The 14,188-nt window shown below is 32.0% G+C and overlaps 1 protein-coding gene across 1 annotated transcript; it reads left to right on the forward strand.

The window, feature by feature from the left end:
• Nucleotides 1-426, forward strand: LOC132164945 (uncharacterized). The gene has a single exon (XM_059575466.2). It carries the CDS (start codon nucleotides 1-3, stop codon nucleotides 424-426), a length of 426 nt encoding a protein of 141 aa, XP_059431449.2.
• Nucleotides 427-14,188: the final 13,762 nt, after the last annotated feature.

Consider the following 14,188-nt stretch of genomic DNA (forward strand, 5'->3'; position numbering starts at 1 on the left):
ATGGGTGTGGGAGTGCTAATTAGAGACGAAAAGGGACGAGTAATAGCCGCCCAAAGCAAAACTGTCCATGTCGTCTATGACCCAACAACTGCTGAGGCCCTGGAGGCGTTAATGGCTGTGGAGCTCAGTAGAGACTTGGCGGTTTTTGATATTTTGTTAGAAAGAGACTCGTCGAATGTGGTCCAAGCCTTAAAGGAGAAGCGTCCAAATTGGAGCCATTATGGACAGATAATTGAGGATGCTCACTTATTACTCCAGATGATGGGAAGTTGGGACATTGGCCATGTGAAGAGAGAGGTAAATGCAGCTGCACATACCCTTGCAAAAGAGGCATTCAGATCACCCATTGAGAAAGTATGGATTGAGGAGACACCTACCTGTATTTCTCATATTGTTAATTTAGAGCTTATCGCTCTTTCTTTGTAGAGCTCTGGCTCTTGATTTATTTATTATGAATGAAGATTTGCATCATTTCAAAAAATAAAAAATAAAAAGGGTATATGAATGAGTATTATCTTTATCTACTTATCTATCATCTGCTATATAATAACTATTAAATTAAGATAAAACTGTCATGTGATATATGAGCTACATTAAGTGATCTTAAGGAAGATGTATCTCACATTCTTCTTCTATTCTTAACCAATGAAATGAAGCAAATCAATGCCAAACGACTTACTTTAAAAAAATAATAAAAAATAATAATAATAATAATAATAAATATAAAAAAAAAAAAAAAAAAAAAAAAAAAAAAAAAAGGCCAGTTGCAAAATGTCCATCTTAATACAAAAGTTTAATTTTACAATATCAAAGTCTTAACCATGTGTGTGTATATATATAATAAGACTTCGGACATCCTCTCTTTGTAAGTCAGTTTTTCAAGAATGAGTTTTACTTGAGGTTTATATCATTTGGTTCAGAGTCACAAAGACGAGCCACTTATAGGTTGAATTAAGATATCTTTATATTATGTATGAGTATAGTATTAAGTCATTGAATACTAATAGATAAGTAAAGCCATGAAAATGAAAAATGCTACCATTGGGTTAGTATTAATAAAGTTGGCCTATGTGGATGTCATATTCGAGAACGCTGTGGAATGTTATGATCTTAAATGTTTCACATTGGTTAAGTAAAATCTTAATAATGTGTATATAAGTTCTTGAACACTTTTACCATATAAGTCGGTTTTAAATGGTGAGTTATACATGATGTTTGTATCAATCTTACCCATTAAAAAACACAATTACAAAAATATGTTATTAAAAAAAAAAATTGAAACACAAATTGTGGCAATTGTGTTTGGTCGTATACCAAAACACGATTGTATATGCCAAATTGTGGCATATATACAATGAAGATTTAAAATTTTTAAATAACATAACATCGTATGCACAGTTAAATATAATAAATTAGAATTTACACCATAGTAGATGACCATATGACCATGCCAATAAAAGTAAAGGAAAAATAACAGTACGGCTATAGAACTTTCCTGGCATTGCGGGTGATTTACACCATAGTTGATGACAATATGACCATGCCAATAAAAGTAAAGGAAAAATAACAGTACGGCTATAGAACTTTCCTGGCTTGCCACCCGCAATGTGTCCATAAGATACAGAGTGAGTAGGGGAAAGGTATATTATTGTAGTACAAATAAAGAAAAAGAAAAGTCATATCACATGTGTGCATCAGCATCACTACTAGACACTACTTTTTGAAGCTGAGAAAAAAACAAAAAGACTAGTTGTAGAAGCATGGGTTTCATCTTTCATGGAATTCCAAAAATCATCGTCAATGACTCTACCACTTAACCCATGACTCTACCTGGTCCCAATTTCCAAACATGTTTTATTTTTTATTTTTTAATGAGGGATCTTTTGTGTTCGTATCTCTTTGAAAAGGGTCGAGAGATTTTTTGAAGTTCGTGTTTCTGTTTTCTTATTAAGTGACATTTTTTTATTCGTGTCTCTTTGAAAATGGCGGAGAAATCTTTTGCGATTTGTGCTTCTTCCAAAGCTATTTGTTTTTATCTTTGATTGTAATGCTTTTAGTCGCTTCTAGTATTTTGATGGTTCGAGTTATTTATTTGATTTGTTCTCATTTATTCGCTTCACTTTGCTTACTACCCTAATTGTCCACTTTTTGTGTAGAAATTTTTTTTTTTTTTTTTTTCTCTCTCTCAAGTTAAATAGAACAAAAAATGATTTATTTAAAAGCAATGGTTACGGATTGTCGTCCACTTGAGTGAGAAAAGCACATCACATGGTGGATTTGTTATAGTTGCACGTTTAAGAGATGAGCTTAGCCCATTTTGGTTATCCAGAAGGAAACATCATCATTTTTTCAGAATTGTATGTGAAAAATTAATGCCACTTTGGTGGAATTGCCCGTACAAAAGTCAACATTTCATATCATGGAGTAGAGAGGGTGGAATTTTGTCAGTCTCTTTGTGATAATGACCGTATGGGCAGGGAAAATCCTCCACCAACGTTTAGTGGGTATGCTGTCTACAATAACTCTCTCTATTTTATAGTAGGAATTCAAATTTTGTGTATTTAATGATCTTCATGATAACATATTATATGAATTTTTTTAAAAGAGAAATACGTACTATAATTTTTTTTGGTGTTCTTTTAGTATTCTCATCATCCTACATAAATATTATTTTCTGAGGGACCGGCGCGGCAAGTTATGTTCAACTTTTTAGAAAATAATATCAACATAAGACCAGGAGAACATCAAAAGAACATAAAAAAGAACCATAAAATTCCTCTTTTTAAAAGACTATTATCCAATTTAGTGCTCTCTTTATTTTCCCTTAGCCTTTGCCTATTTGCTTTGCCCAATGTCAAGGCTTTGTACTTTTTTATTTTTCTAATTAGAGTATTTAAATTCGACTTAACAAATGTTTAGCTAAATAGTACATTTTTTTATTTTATTTTATTTTAGCTATCAACTTTTTTAAAACACTACATACATCTAGTTCAACATTTTAGCTATCAACTTTTACTATTTATTTTTAAATATTTTTCTTTATATATTTCTATTATTCCCAAAGAGGAGAGAGCTTCGGATTTATTTATGTTTATTAATTTAATTTATGCATTATTGCTGAGAATTGTAGGAGTTAATCAAATCTTTAGTCAAATGAGAAACTTTTTTTTGATATTTTTTTGTTACAAGACTAGCCAAAATAAATTTTTAGCTATTTTCGCTAACTCAATGTGAGTGTGCGGAAGCTGGTCAAATTTTACAACTGTTTTGTGTTCACTTGGCCCTGGCAAATTGGCCAAAATCTGAGTAATAGTCTATTTGGGATTGCGTTTGAGGGGTTTAAAAGTATTTTTAACACTTAAAAAGTCTGTTTGAAAGAAAAAAAAAATGGTACTCGTTAGGTAAAAAAAAATGAAAAGCGTTTTTAACGGTTTAAAAAGCTTACAAATAGCCAAAACGCACTTTTGACAAAAGCTTAAAGATGAAGTTTTTGCCCAAAAACTCTTTCTGACTTAAAAGCTCTATTTTTCAAATGCAATCCCAAATAGGCTCTAAATCTCCTCAAGGCTTGTTTGAGATTGCAGTTGAGGGGTTTAAAAGTACTTTTAACACTCAAAAAATCTGTTTTGAAGAAAAAATTATTCGTTTAGTAAAATACTTAAAAGCACTTTTAAGTGTCCAAAAAGCCTAAAAATAGTCAAAAGTACTTTTGGCAAAGGCTTAAAAATAAAGTTTTTGCCCAAAAACATTTTTTGACTTAAAAGTTCTATTTCTCAAATGCAATCCAAACATGCTCTCGTCTACATTTTTTTACAAGAAAAATATGTAGAAATGGTCCAACTTTTATGTTGTTATTATTTGAATTTCTACCAAATAGGGCCAAAAAAAATTTACAATTATGGCCCAATTCCAATTTAGGGTTGGGTGCCTAGCTTTGTCCTTGGGCTGCATTGTATTGAAAATGGGCTTTGAGTCCGCATAAAAAAAGGGCTTTTTATAAAATCAATTCATTTTCTATTGGTAACAACACAATCGGTTTAGGCATTCAGCTTATCACATCCCATCTTGAAGAGATCTCAAGTTTTGAATATTGAGAGCCGATTCTATTAAGATTTTTACGGTTTTTTTAATAAAATTTTGATATATTAGGTAAAAACAACAATTTCATGAACTTTTTTATTAGTTCTAACCCAACGCACCATGGAACCCTCACTTACCTCCAAGTCCTTAACATCGAAGTGTCCAAAATTGATTAAGATGGTGGATCAGGTAGCTTTATCAATAGATATTTTGTCTATTAGGTATTTTATCAAGATATTGAAAATTATTTTGTGTAAATAATTATATTATTTTTTAATGTTTTAACCTAAGATATCTACTTTCTATTAGAAAATGTAAAACAGCTGATTTACACCGCGAGTAAAGTTATTCTCTTAAAAATATTATGTTTATATTTACAACTCTCCTCCCTTCTTTTGAGTTTTGGGATAGGACATCGAATACCATCTCAAGGTGCCATTTATTTCGACCTAAAATATCTTCAATATATTTTTGTGTTTGGGTATGTTTGGAAAATTTGGTCAACCACAACACTCCCTTGTTTTTCGTAAAATAGTTTACATTTTTTTTAAAGGGAAAAATGCACTTTACTTTTCTAAAGTTTCACTCTATTTGTAATTTGGTCTCTAATATTTAAAAATTGGTAATGTACCTCAACAAAGTATTAAAAATTTGCAATGTGATCCATCGGTTACCCATTTCCGTCTAATTTGACTCAACATTTCGCACATGTGGCGCACATACATTTTTTTGTCTCTACTTTCCAAAATTGCCCTGTAGTTTTTTTACAAAATTTCAAAATAATCCCCAATGAAAAAAACAAATAATAAAAAAAAAAATGGCTACAGCCACCCCTTTGGCCATTTGGGGGTGTTGCCTCGCCACACCCATTTGGCCGGGCCATCCCCAAAATTTGTTTGCTTTTTTGCTTTTTTTTGCCTTTTTATTTTTACTTTTTTAAGTATAAGGGCAATTAGGTATTTTCAATCATTTCTGTTAGAAAAAACATAAATTATTGACGGATGGGTCACATTGCAAAGTTTTGATACTTTGTTGGGGTACATTGCAAATTTTTAACTATTGAAGACCAAAGCAAATGAGGTGAAAATTTAAGAGTGTAAAGTGTATTTTCCTCTTTTTCAAACCTCTTCTCTCGACTCTTTTCCCGCCGACACCAACCTTGCTAGAGCCACCTTTCATAAACTTCAATAACTTTTTTTAAAACAATATTTTACGTTAAAGCAAATATAACCTAAACCCAAGTTTTTTTTTTTTTTCTCCGAGGCAAAGTTGAAAGAGAGGCATTCACCTTAAATAGTAGTTCTAAAAATAAAATAAAATAAAATAAAATAAATTAAAAGAAAAAAAAAAAAAAAAAAAGTAGTTCTGCAAAAGAAAAAGAGTAAGAACATTTCTATCAGACTCACCAAAATAATCAAAAGTACACTTTTAGTTATTTTAACAACCCACCTTTTTAGAGCACCCACCACAGCTATATTACTTTAACAATCCACTTTCATTGTTTTATTTAAATATTATTTTTTAAAGATTTGTTTATTTTTTCTCTAACTTTTATATTTTTAAATGTTTGTATTTTCTTAATAGTCTATTTTAAGAATATTTGTCATATTTCTCTTTCTATTTCTTCATTTTCTTTCTCTAACACACCCCCGTCTCCCTCCAATCCACCAAACCCCCACTGTCCGCTCCAATCCCAATTCCAATCAAAACCCACAAACCCATTCACAGCCTCTATTTGGCTAAAACACATGTTTACAACGCTAAACCCAACGCCCGCCATGGATGAGCCTGCATTGAATCTTCCATCTTCCAGTGGGAATAAGAAAGCTCGATCTAGCAGTTTTGGTATTTCTATTAATTGTGTGGGTTAACAGCATCTAAATGTTAAGAAATAGCATTATAACATTACATAACAGAAATGCTAAGTCAATCAGCAGCATATGGCACGTCTGCAATCTCGTCTAGACGGGATTGCAAACGAGCCTCTCTGTAACCTCCAGTGTGTTGTAATATATGTTACAAACATTTGTTTGAAAACATTTTATGATTTGATATTATTTATGAGTTTTTATTCAGTTTTACGGTTTTGACCGTTGGAATTAATTGCCAAGCTTTTATGGAAATCATTTGAAGCATTAACAAATGTTTTCCAGTTTTGACGTTATGATCATTTGGTCATTAACCCATTTATTTTTTTACCGTTTATGACCTTTGGAGTTATCAAGCTTTTATGGGATTTTGAGAATCAAGTTTTATAGTTGTAGCTTTTTTACCGTTATGACCGTTTGGTCATTAGAACTTCTTTATGATATTAAAAAAGCTTTACAGCACTTATGTCTATATATAAGATCACCTTTTGTGAGAAATATACGGTGTTGTCAAACACATTCAGAAAAATATATTTCAAGCTATAAAACTATATGTTATAATGTTATGTCATTATCCCTTTATTTTTAAGTTCCCCATCTATTTTGATAAAAGGGTTGTTCTACTAATCTTCGTTATTGGAAGTGCGTCCTTAACAAAGGTAGATGCTATAGTCTAATCCTGGGAGGTTGCGTGTCAAAGGATCCGATCGCACCGAGTTATACAGTCCGGGAGGCACGAATCAACATTTAAGGACAATGCTCTTGCATGATTCTATAGTATTATGAGATCTTTCCATACTCTATTTTCATCTCTTATATTTTATTTATTTTATTGTTAATATTCATATTTTGATTATTTTATATCAATGAAAATTTGTGCACCATCCAAAATTATTTCCAACAATCTTAAAGGTTGATTATGATGGTTGTACAAATATTTTGATTAGTATCATAACAATAGTATTTAAACTTATGAGAAGGCAAATATTATAAGAATTTGCGGTATGCAATTCGTATATGAGAAAGATGAAATCAAATATTTGAGTGGAAAGATTTTGTATTCATTTATCAGAAAAAGAATTTAATTTCTTGTGTAGTTGTTGAAAATGAAAATATTTTGATTGTAAGAGTTTTCAATTATTTGAACTCAATTTATTGATTGTCAAATAATCTTTTATTGTTGGTTTACTATTCTTACAATAAAAAGAGTTAAGCCTTTTTATGGATTTTTTAGAACTTAGCATTTTTTTGTTATGTTGTGCTAAGCTTGGCTGGAAAACATCCATGTAAATTAATAATAATAACTGTGAGTGATTACTCATTTTTGTGATGGAAAAAATACATAGGTATTGCTAATTGTGTGCAGAGAATACCACTTTGCTAAAGATTTTTGCAGGTAAGCACATAGTAAGAGGAAGAGATGTGGTGCGTGTATTGAGTCGATTGATTCTCACGACACCTAGTTGGTATGTGGTGACGATAATCTATTTTGGAAGATCTTGGAGTAAAGCTTTGGCTTCGCTGTGAGTTTTAAACTCTGATTCATAGGTCTTATTTTTTAAGACATAATATACATTTCATCTATTAAAATGAAAAAAAAAAAAAAAAAAAAAAAAAAATTGAAGTTACAATGGTGCTCCTTGATTGAATTAAAGCTGGTGCAAAATTTTATAATTACGTGAATTTTGTATATGATAAGCGGTGGCTTCTATTGATTCATCTATTTCAAAAAAGAAATAATATTTAGCATTTATGTTAGCTATGACATGCTAGATTAGCATAACCACTTTAAGTTATTTGGTAATTCCTCATATATATCATTCAGCTTTCAAATTTCTCTGACATGATGGTTCAGAATAAAATATATATGATTATTGATGTTCTCATTGATGTACATTTGGTATTTGAGAAATTTATCATGTCATAAGAATGATACCAATGACATATTTATGACAGTGAGTCAATAATAGTTGATTGTTATATGGTTGAGCTTGATACTTTGCTTATTTACTGAGATTTTAGTTGAGAAGATTTTCTTTTAATATCTTGATAGAGCTTGTAATATGTAACTTCTATTTATAAGAATCATGTTTAAAAATCACAAGTGGTGATTACTATTTTTTTAAACAGCTTTAGAAAATTGTCAATTGATAGAAAAGAAATAAGAGCAAATGACATATCACACTTAGAGAAAAATGAGCTCATGGAAGTCATTTCTTAGAGCATTTGTGTGCTATTAATGAAAATCTATTTTATTGTGACTATTTGGTTTATTCCATTAATATTTAGCACGATAGATTTATACATATAAATCTTAGCTACATTAAGGGAATGAAAAGAAATTAGAATATTGAAATAAATGATGAATGTTATGATTGTCAGTTTTGGGCTCTTCACCAAAGTGTGGGGGGAAGTCATTATTTTGTTTGTCACATTCATAAGCATTGTTTGAAATACCCCGAAGTGTGGGGGTATTTGACAAATGTTATGTTACCCAAAACCTAAAATGAGGAAACTTGGTTTTAAAAACCTATGATGTGATTTTATTGGTTTTGTATGTAATAGTTCATGCTATAGATTCCTTATTATCAAAAGTGATGTTTTAGATTACAATGCTATTATTGAATCTAAAAATATTATTTTCCTTGAGCATGTGTTTCCTTTGAAAAATAAGGAAAAATTATTTCATGAATTTTCTATTGCTTCTAATAAAAATTGTTGATGATATGTAAGAATTGAGAAGAAGCAAGCGAGCTAGAACGGAAGTAATCTCGGTAATGATTTTATTGCTTATATTATTGATGATGGTCTAATATGTTATGGTGAAACAATTAAATCTATTTGATGCATTTTTTGGTTAGAAGCTATAAATAATGATTTGGAATAAATTATATCTAACCATTCTTGGGAACTTGTTACCTTCTAAGACCAAACCAATTAGTTATAAATAGGTGTTTAAGAAGAAGCTTAAACCGAATGATACAATAGATAAGTACATGATAGACTTGGTAGCTAAAAGCTATAAGTAAATGCAAAATGTTGATTATTTGATACTTATTTTTCGGTTACTAAAATTGTATCTATTCGAACGTTATTTGCCATTGCTTATATTTATAAACTTGTTGTACATCAAATGGATGTCAAAGTTATTTTTCTAAATGATAAAGAGATTTATATGGAGTAGCCCGAGGGATTAGTAATCCCCGGTTAAGAACATAAAGTGTGCAAACTGGTGAAACCCTTGTATGGATTAAAGCAAGCTCCTAAACAATGGCGTTTGACAAGGTGATATTGTCTAATTTATATTTGATTAATAGTCCAAGTAAATGCATAAGAAGTTTTACAATAATCAATGTCTCATTATTTGTTTACATATATTCATGACTTGCTTATTTTTTTAACTAACATTGATATTGTGCATGAAGTTAAAAGATTTATTGCATCTAATTTTAATATGTAAGACATAGGTAAAGCGAATGTCATGTTGGACATTAAGGTTATTAGAGATAATTATTACATTATTTTATCTCACATATATTATGCTTGAAAGATGCTTAAAAGATATAAGCACTTTGATTATCCGCCTATATTTACACCATATGATTCAAAAATATATTTGGTTAAAATCACGGTGATTGTGTTTTGCAAGAAAAATATGCACAAATCATTAATAGCTTGATGTTTTGACAAACTGTATATGCCTTGATATGTATTACATATATTGTTAGTAGATTGAGTAGATATACTCATAATCATGGTATTGAGCATTGAGATGCTATCTCTAAATTGTTGAGATACTTTAAAGGCACAATTAATTTTGGTTTGTCATGTTGTGATTATCCTGTTATATTGAAAGGATATTGTGATGCTAACTGGATTTTTGATTCAGATAAGCAAAGCCTACTATTGGCTATGTGTTTACTCTGGCTAGATGAGCTATCTCTTGGAAGTCCTTAAAAAAGAATTGCATAGCAAGGTTTACTATGGAGCCAAAGTTAATTGCCTTGGAGAAGGCAGGAACTGAAGATGAATGGCTAAGAACCTATTAGTTAATTTATTTGTCTTTATAAGCTAACACAGTTCCACCTATGTGTTTATTGTGATTTTCAGGCTGTCAAAGCTCGAGCAAATAATTTATAATGAGAAAGTGCACAATATTGTGAGGCAGCTTATTGAGACCGGTATATGTCCATGGACTTTATGAGGTCATAAAAGAATTTTGCAGATTCTTTGACCACACCACTAGCAAGAAGGCTAGTGAGAGAAGCATCGAGGGGAATAGGACTGATACCCAAATTATGACACTGTGATTGATACCCAACCTCTGTGATTGGAGATCCCATGAATGAGGTTTAATGGAAAACGAAGTCACAAGTGAAATGAGGTATGGTACTATCAATTTATGTTTATTAACTATCTTGTTGAGAAGATTAGTAATGAGTCCATCCCTATGGTGTAAGACAGTACAAGATGCAGGGTAATTAAGGGTGAGCTTAAAGCTCTTAATGGATCTATAGTCCCTACCTGTTGGGATGGGGTGTTCCCTGCACACACTCTTGATGGATACCACCTATATGAGTGTGGAGGTGCTATCTCCTATGAGACTTGGGTAGGTCTCTAGAGCACTCATGAAAGCCATTTTATGGTGTAATAACAAAAGATGTAAAGTGAGTAAGGATGAGTTTAAAACTCTTAATGGGTCTATAGTCCCTACTTGTTGGGGTGGGATGTTTTCTGCACACATTCTTGATGGACGCCACCTATGTGAGTGTGGAGGTGGTGCCGCCTCCTATGAGACTTTGACAAGTCTCTAGAGCACTTATGAAGCCCAGAGGCGCATGGCCTGTATAAGGCGCTAACCACTATAGAACAATCCAATTTTCTTTATTTGATTGATTTGAATTTTTGTTTATTTGATTTGATTTAATTTTTTGTTTTTGGAGAAAGTTATGTGGATGATAAGTTTGTTTAACTTGTGGATTTGGTTAAAAGAGTTTAACTCTACCACGATTCATTAAGTTCCTACTTATTTATCCTAGGTGCGGTTAAAACTTTCGGGTACCACATCGATGCATACTTTCAATCTCCTATGTTTTAATGTTTGTAACATGTGGGGGATTGTTGTAATATATGTTACAAACATTTATTTGAAAACATTTTATGATTTGATATTATTTATGAGTTTTTATTCAGTTTTACGGTTTTGATCGTTGGAATTAATTGCCAAGCTTTTATGGAAATCATTTGAAGCATTAACAAATGTTTTCAAGTTTTGACGTTATGATCATTTGGTCATTAACCCATTTATTTTTTTACCGTTTATGACCTTTGGAGTTATCAAGCTTTTATGGGATTTTGAGAACCAAGTTTTATAGTTGTAGCTTTTTTACCGTTATGACCGTTTGGTCATTAGAACTTCTTTATGATATTAAAAAAGCTTTCCAGTACTTATGTCTATATATAAGATCACATTTTGTGAGAAATATACGGTGTTGTCAAACACATTCAGAAAAATATATTTCAAGCTATAAAACTATATGTTATAATGTTATGTCATTATCCCTTTATTTTTAAGTTCCCCATCTATTTTGATAAAAGGGTTGTTCTACTAGTCTTCGTTATTGAAAGTGCGTCCTTAACGAAGGTAGATGCTATAGTCTAATCCTGGGAGGTTGCGTGTTAAAGGATCTGATCGCACCGAGTTATACACTCCGGGAGGCACGAATCAACCTTTAAGGACAATGCTCTTGCATGATTCTATAGTATTGTGAGATCTTTCCATACTTTATTTTCATCTTTTGTATTTTATTTATTTTATTGTTAATATTCATATTTTGATTATTTTATATCAATGAGAATTTGTGCACCATCCAAAATTATTTCCAACACAGTGATCCTCTCGTCTCCAATCTTGTTTGGACGAGATTGTGGACGAGCCTCTCTGGTTGCTCTCGTCTGCCATCCAGTCTGGACGAGGTTGTGGACGAGCCTCTCTAGTTGCTCCTCGGAACCAAAAAGGCTACGAGTTATCTAATTCTACAGAAACTCTTACTTATGGTATTATTATTAAATGCAAACAGAGCAATTCTACAAAACCTCTTGTGAATAATTCTCTTTTGTAATTAATCTCCCTTTTGTATTAACCATCTTAGTTTATTATCTTATCACATTAAGATTAGCTTGTTAGCTTGATGTGATCAACTACAATTGTAACTTTTCTCTATTTAATCTCAATAAGAAAGCAGCAGAGACTATTCTGCCCAAAAGCAAGTTTTTCCTTATTCTCTTTCACTAAACACAAACAATTTTAATTTTTAACAATATCTAAACACAAACATAGAATCCAAACCCAAAATGAAGAACATGGAAATCCTTACCCAAATCGAAACCAAAGAGAGTTGACGGCGTAGGACACCACGGACGATGACGATGTGGAACTCGATGGACGGTAATAGCGAGACTCGAACTAAAGGGTTGAAATGGCGGAGAGAAATGGCGCTCATAAATGGCGCCAAATGTTGATAGAAAAGAAAAAAAGAAGGGAGAGATGCTGGAAAGAAAAGGGAAAGAAAAAGAAAAAAAATGAGAGAGAAACGAAAAACAAAAAGGGAGGATTGAGAAAAATTATATTTGTTTAATTAATAGGTGAGTGAATAGTACTTTTTAAATTTGGTGAGTACTTTTCACCTTACTACTTTTTTTTGGTTAAAGTGGTGAGGTTGAAAAGTGGACATTTAGGCCATTTTGATTAAATTGCCTCACCAAAATAACTAAAAAATGGTTTTGGTGAAGATGCAAGGAGTGCTCTAATGACACGTACCACAATTTTATTCTACAATGTGTACATGGAAGTTGTAATCAACCCTCGGTGGATCATTGTGTAAAAAAAACATTAAAAAAAAAAAATTAAAATCTAATGGTCGGTAAGTAGTATTATTCATAAAAGAGTAATGTTACATATCACTTTTTATTCCATAATATTGACATGACAGTCCAAATCAATATTTTAATTAATATATTACATTTTTATTTCATAATATTAACGTGGCAGTCACAAATCTCAATCAATCTTTAAATCAATTATTATTAAAAAAAATGGATAAATGCAAAATTGGTCCCTGTGGTTGGCCTAATTTACAAATCATTTCTTGTGATTTAAAAAATAATTTATAGGTCCCTAGGGTAGTCCAAAATAACATTTTACTTCCTGAACTCATTTTTCATTAAATGACTTAACGGAAACCGTTATATTGCCACATCACACCCAATAAAAATAAGACACATGTTCTTTTTTATTTATGCTTTTAAAAAATGACAAATAAGTTTCTCCACGTCATTGTGAGGTTCTAACACACACTCCACGTCAAATTAAATAAACATAATCCCTCTATATCCCCTGTGCCGCCGTCGTCGTCATCTGTGTCTGAGATTTGGGTATCTGCGTTTTTTGGTAGTGCTTTCTATGCAAACAATCTCTCACTCTGTGTATGTCTAGTTTTTTTTTTTGTTTTTGTTCTATGGCAAGTGCTTTCTGGTTTGTGTTAAATAGATGTTGGAAGATGGTGGCTTTAAAAAGCAAACCGTAGGTTCATTTTTTAAAAGGGAAAACCTCCAATGCGGTCAGGCTGCAAAATTTGTCTTTTGCAGCAACCAATAGAATTGGTATGTATCAGATAGTTGCACATAATAGAATAGGATAAAAACATTGGATTTTTTTCTTTCTCTTTCACTTTCTCTTCTTCTCTCTTCTTCTTCTCTGGTTCATTCATCTTCACCGAAAAATATTTTTTCCTCTTTCTCTCCCACCATTCACCCACCACATCCACCGAGTATAAATCTGTTAGATGTTTGGGTGATTGGGTTCAATGAATTTGTGGTGATTGGGTTCAATGAACTTATTAGACCTTCCATGGGAAGGTTTTCTCAAACCAAAAATGGAGAGCAACTTGAAAATGGAGAGAGAGTCGTTTGAAAAGGAGAAGCAAAATGCTGATTGTGTTGAGGATGGCGCCAGCCATGGGTACGACAAAGTGAAGGTCGTAAATGGCAGGTTGGATGATGGGTTTTCCAGTTGGGTTCCAGTGGGGGTGGGTTTGGTCGGTTGGGTGATGGGTTTTCCGGTTGGGTTCTGGCCGTCGGTGAGGGGAGAGGGAAGAGGAAAGAGAGAACAAGAGAAAGTGGAGGAGGAAACAGAGAGGAAGAAAGATGAAGAAGACTGAAGAAGAATGGCAGAGACTCGT

Source organism: Corylus avellana, chromosome 11 (assembly GCF_965113065.1).
Source record: "Corylus avellana chromosome 11, dhCorAvel1.hap1.2, whole genome shotgun sequence".
Classification (NCBI taxonomy): domain Eukaryota; kingdom Viridiplantae; phylum Streptophyta; class Magnoliopsida; order Fagales; family Betulaceae; genus Corylus; species Corylus avellana.